Here is a 6,000-nt window from a genome sequence, read left to right as displayed (position 1 = left end):
ATGTGTGCCATAGGTTCACCATCATGGACCTAGTTGTTCAAGAAGAAGAAAAAATCAGATGCCATCTACAATATACAGTGTAAGGACTGTAACAGCCACTATATAGGGCAGATAAACAGAAGATTAGCAAAGTGCCTCCATGAACACCAAGTAGCAGTCAGAAGATACTCCTGAACTTCTTGATCTCATGGACACATGGACAGGCTCAACCATAGTTGCAGCTGGGAAACTGTGAACATCCTAGGCCAAGCTAAATGCAAAACACTGGGGAATTCTTGGAAGCTTGGCATTCAGACAAATCAGCCATCAATAGAAACAGAGAAATAAACTGTACTTATACACCATCCAAAAGACACAATAAGAAAGCTAAGAAGTAAACAAAAAGACCAGAACACATCCTCCCTAGCAGTCAACACCAGATAAATGAGGATTAATAGGAAGCAAACAATCAAGCAGAACACAACCAAGGAGAGAAGCAATTTAGAACTAAGAAGAAATTTCCTGACAGAACAATTAATCAGTGGAACAACTTGCCTCCATAAGTTGTGAATGCTCCATCACTGGAAGTTTTAAAGAGATTGGACAACTATTTGTTTGAAATGGTATAGACTAGAGTCTAAGCAGCGGGTTGGACTAAGAAAACCTCCCTCTCAACTCTGTTATTCTATCCTATTCCAGCACAATACTCTGATCAAGGAACTACCACAGCTCCACCAGCAGCTGCTACTGTATAGAAAGAGAGAGCAAGCCCCACACTTAAAACACTGATGAGGTTACCTAGTTGCATTGTGAAACATCTGGAAGCAAACAACTAAGTTCAGAGAGCACCAAGGACCCCCCAGTTTTAAGGTGTCCTTGGGGTTGTTTTTCTTTCTGTTTTCCAAAGAATAGTTCAGCTACATCTGCTGAAAGCTTAGTCTGCTCTCTCAAAGTCACTTACTACAGTTGTGTGATCAGTTTACTGCAGTGGGTTAAATTATTCTATTTAATGTTCTATTTTAATAATCGTTTAAGTGTGCTACAGAAAGAATGCAGGGCCTAGAGACAAATAACTGAACAAACATAAAGCGTGAAAGAAGGTGTGTCTCCACTTATTGAAGTAGTTAACCACGAGGGCCCCAAATTTAGTTGTGGTTTCCTCATGCCAATCTCTCATGCCTCCCTGAATATTACATCTCATCTTCATATTAGTTTACAGTAGCACTTAGGATGGCTACTGTAGCATCCAAGTGACTTTCCCTGAACCGAGATATAAAAAGAAACCAAAGTCTCCCTCTTGAATTGAATGAATTTTTAGTCCTACTCCCAGGGAAACTAAACATAGGAAAAACTAGTTTGGCGAGCCTGCCCAAACCTATTCCTCTTCTTGTGACATCTCCCTCTTTAGATTTGCATAGGATTTTCCATTCGATCTGATGTATCATTCCCATGATCTCTGGGTCTTGGATGTGCCGGGGAGAGAACGATGGAATTGGGACTGGGAAGCACGTGGAAAGGAAGACCCAGCTTCGGGGGGGAACAAAGTAGCGTTGCATGGAGCAACCCTTTTTCTTTCAAACGGCTAAAGCCGGGCGGTGAGGCTGCTTGACCAATGGCCAGGATTCCGATGGGAAAGGGGAAAATCTATCCCCCGGTTTCTCCTCTTCTTACTCTGCTCAGCCGCTCCATTCATCTCCTTTCGCTCTCTCCTTCTCCTCCTCCTCCTCCATCTCCTCAGCGACGTCTGCTGGCCTCCTCCCTTCCCTTCCCCTCCCTTTCCCTCCCCCGGTTTCCTCCCCGCTGGCTCAGTTTTGCTCTTCCACTTCCAGCTGCAACTCAGTCGCCGCCGCTGCTGCTGCTGCCGCCGTCGCCGGCTCCGAAAAATGTCTGAGCGAGGCGGCTTCTATAAGCAGGATTTGAATAAAACAGTGTGGGAGGTTCCGCAGCGCTATCAGCACTTGACCCCGGTGGGCTCGGGGGCTTACGGCTCCGTGTGGTAGGTGCCGGAGGGGGCGAAGGCAGCGGGGCAGGTGCCGGGATGCGCTTTCGGGCATCTCTATCCGGGGCGGGAGGCGGAGGGACGAGGAACCTCAAGTGAAGGCTTAGAGTAACAACCCCCCCACCCCGCCGCCCCTCCATTTAGGAACTAACAATGCGGAACAGCTTAACTAGCTAGAAACACACACACACACACGGCCTGTCTTGTGCTGGGCGTGTGTGGAGCTCGAGGACGCGCACAATGGGAAACACCCACAGCAGCACAAGGCTCCGGTGGCATCTGGAGAGACCCCGGTTGCCGGCGTGGAATAATTGACGGGTTGGGGGGGGGGAGGGGGCGGCTGAGGGTGGCCGTCGCCACCGGCAAGACAGCAAGGCCGACTTGTGTTAAAAACAAAAAACCGAAAAAACCGCGCCCTCCCCCCTCGGGGGTGGGAGCGGGAAGGAGGTCACTTAGAACCCGGTGCTTAAGTTCACACAATAGGCCAAAGCTTCAGTTTTCATTTTGTCCGGGCTGTACGTGTTGTGTGAGTGTGCGCGCGTGCGAGGGAGAAGTTGCGCGTTTGGGGAGAGTGGAATGAGGGGGGGTTGCTTCGTTTCGTTTGAGACCCCCCCCCACACACACACACAAGCCCTTCGGTTACGTCGTGTGGTTCACCGACTTGCACAAGCCGGCGAGTGGGTTACAGTTAAGGCAGGCGGGGAGTTTTTGGGGTGGAGAGAAGGAGCGATGCAGCATCCTGAATTGCAGGCCTAGATAATGTGCCGGAGAAGGACGCCTGAATAGGCTGATTGATTTGCTTTTCTGGAGTGTTTGACTTAACAAGAAGTGGTTTTTATTGTTTATGGCTTGCAGGAAGCAATAGGCCAAAGTGGGGTGGGGTGTTAATATTTGGAAGAGGGGTAGGTGGGTGTCAAGGCATAGAACTTGATCCCACTTAGTGTATATAAAAATAATTATTTTGGGGGAATCAAAAGAGGCACTCGAAAATGCTCTTGAAAAAGAATTGCAAGTAATGAGACAGATGGAGCAGGGCTTTTAATAAAGTCTTGGGACCTTTTTCAGACAAACCATCTTTTGTTTGGAGCAGGTGTAAGCAGAGCCCTAGTGGGTAAGGGTGGTGTGCAAAAGGTGTGCGGTATAATGGGCTTTGTTCGTCTTGCTTGTTGCTCTGAATTGTGCAACCCAGTGGGTTTTGTGTTCAGATTCCTGTCTCTTCCCTGCCCCCACTGGGCTTTGGAGCAGAGACAGGGCTCTCACAATGCAATTCAGCCTGGAATTCTTCCCAGGTTGCTAAGGGTAACCCCAGACCATGCCAGCTACTGAAAGAGGTTTCCCCAGGCTATTTTTAAAGACCTTCCCTCTTTTTCCACTGAGCTGCAACTGGGAATAGGACTTTGGGGGGGGAGGGGGGCTTTTCTTCCTGCAGCTATTAAGATCAAATCTGAAGTGCTGTTTTAGAACCTGTTAGCAATATTTTGGGGTGGTGCACCAGCCTTTGTGAAAGAGAATTGAGCAACCCCATTTCTCTAGATCACATTTCAAACAATTGTTATCTTTCCTCTTTATATACCACATGATTGCTATGTATCACGTGGTGTTCCTTTGGGTTAACTCAGTGATTCCCAAACTGTGAGCCGCGGCTCCCCAGGGAGCCGCGCTATCGTCATGGGGGCGCCGCGGAATATCTGCGCCCGCTGGGTCCGGCGCTGATGTGCCATTTCTGGGGCGTCTGGTGCGCATGCGCAGTTGCAGGTCGGATTTCCGGGGAGCCGCGGGCGCGTCTGGTGCGCATGCGCAGTTGCAGGTCGGATTTCCGGGGGAGCCGCGGGCGAAAAAGATTGGGAACCTCTGGGTTAACTGTTATTCAAGTAATTAAAAATTATGCATCACGGTTTATGTTATTAGTGTTTGTATAATTAGACCTCAGGCTAAAAAACCATGGTTAAACAAATCTCTAGATGAGAAATCAGTTGGGGGAAAGTAAACCAAGGCATGTGGCTTGGGGTGGCTGATAGAAGAAAGAAGAAACATACATGTAAGAAAAAGACATAACCTTAGCTTTGTTTGTTTTCTTTTGTGCAGTCAGAAGTAAGTGGAGTTTGGGAATTAATGGGACAAGTTTTCAATGTGAAAGGAATTTATATTGGAGCTAATGCTGTTTAACTTATTCAAAATATGTTTGTAGTTGTCCTGAGCAGTAAGGTAGCCACGTTTCTGAATGTCACCAAATAATTCTAAAGTGAAGTTTAAAGCAACTGGCCAAAAACTGCAGACATTTAATCTCTTTAAGTTGGATGTATGACTAGCAGAACAGCAAACAAGATTCGGTGCAATAAAGTACAAGGAGAGATATGGGTGCCAAACAGAAAAAAGTAATTCTCTAATTATCCAGAAGAGTTATTTTTAGTGGATAGTGGTGAAAGTTCACTTTGCATAATATGTATAGTTTATATAGTGATTTATAAATATGATGAAAACATAAATATGATGAATGACCTGACTAGGCAGAATTTTGTCTCATATAAATTGGGCAGCAGTATGAAGATAGATCATTAGTTCACAAGATTTTATTACAAATATTTGGAACTTGTCACAGGATGTATTGATTGCTATGAGCTAAGTTAGTTTTAGAAGACAAATAGAACATTGTTGAAAAATTGGCTTATCGCTGTTTGCTTAAACAATGAAATGGATCTTTCATGTTCAAAGACAGGAAACCAAGTCCTATGGACATAAAATGACCATAGGTATATTTATGTCTTGCCTCAGAAATTCACAGAGAATTTGGCTGTCCATTTTGGAAACATGGACTGGAAAGGTCAGACTGTAAGAGATGATGTAGTTCTCTTTTACCCAAAGATGCTTTTTTCAAAAGGCAACTGGATTTTGTTTTTTTCTTGAAGACATTTCACTTCTCATTCTTAGATGAAAAACAAAGTCCAGATGCCTTTTGAAAAAGCACCTTTGGGACAACCATGACCTGAATGACCGAGTATCTCCATAGACATTTAGCTCTCTTTTATGTCCATTAAGCTTTGATGAACTTTACTGAGGATTGAAGTGTATTCCATAACTGCCCAGTGTTGATTTTGATATAACTGTTGCTGAGATTATTCAAGTCACTGTGTTGGTATATTTGCTGAGAAGGCAATAGCAAACTTCTGCATTCTTTTTAAGAAACCTGCTAGGATGTATCCGTGTGGTTATCAAGAACTGAGATGAGTGCAAGGAGATCTTTAGTCATTATTCATTCAGTCAGGTGAACTTTTTCACTTGGGGGTTAATGGGATCTTTTGTGTGTTAAATACTGGTACTCTTGTAAATGCTTCCTCTATACTATGGTCTAGTATTGGACATGGCCAATCACTGAGAGTCAGTATGGTGTAAAGTTAAGGAATTGGACTAGACTTGGGGGAAAAAAAGCAGGTTCAAATCCAAGCTCACTGGGAAACTTTACTTTTCAGTAGTAAAGACTACTTCAGTACTTTTCAAAAGTAACAACCATTACTTTTCAGACCAGGCTTCCTTGACCGGTTATGATTGTGAGGAAGATTGAAGGAGAGAATGGTCCTTGTGCCACCACGCACTCTTAGAGGGAAGGAAGGATATGCATCTAATGAATTAAATCAGAATGATTTTCAAGGAGCTTCAAGTAAAAGAATAATTTGATCACATGAATAGAAGAAGATGAAAGCTGGTAGTATGTGGTAGTAAACGCCATTATTCATTCAAATGGCATCTGCATTTTCTGTCTTTCAGGCAAAAAACCAGACCTTTAGCAATGAACAGCTTGTGCCATAGTTGATTAATCAGTGGAGGTGTGAAATTAGAGATACATTATTTCTGAGAAATGTAACTATGCAATAGTAAAAATAATTGATACACACACACAATAAAAAAGAACTTTAGTGGCTGTTTCAGAGCCTGTGGGAGGAAAGAGAGAGACCCTGAACTATCCAAGATAAAAGTCCATTAGTAACTGTGCCTATACAAAAGGCTCTGCTTGAACTCCCCACCAA

At 44.4% G+C, this 6,000-nt stretch overlaps 1 protein-coding gene across 1 annotated transcript in view; it reads left to right on the top strand.

Annotated features, from left to right (window-relative positions):
• Positions 1-1,658: 1,658 nt before the first annotated feature.
• MAPK11 (mitogen-activated protein kinase 11) overlaps positions 1,659-6,000 on the top strand; it is a 40,944-nt gene continuing 36,602 nt past the window's right edge. Inside the window, exon 1 of the mRNA XM_058190290.1 lies at positions 1,659-1,975. Within this exon, the coding sequence (XP_058046273.1) occupies positions 1,863-1,975 (113 nt within the window). The 5' untranslated portion in view covers positions 1,659-1,862. The remainder of the gene's footprint in view (positions 1,976-6,000) is intronic.

This window comes from Ahaetulla prasina, chromosome 7 (genome assembly GCF_028640845.1).
Source record: "Ahaetulla prasina isolate Xishuangbanna chromosome 7, ASM2864084v1, whole genome shotgun sequence".
Classification (NCBI taxonomy): Eukaryota; Metazoa; Chordata; class Lepidosauria; order Squamata; family Colubridae; genus Ahaetulla; species Ahaetulla prasina.
The sequence above is the reverse complement of the archived record's forward strand: the minus strand, read 5'-3'. Positions and strand labels throughout refer to the sequence as shown.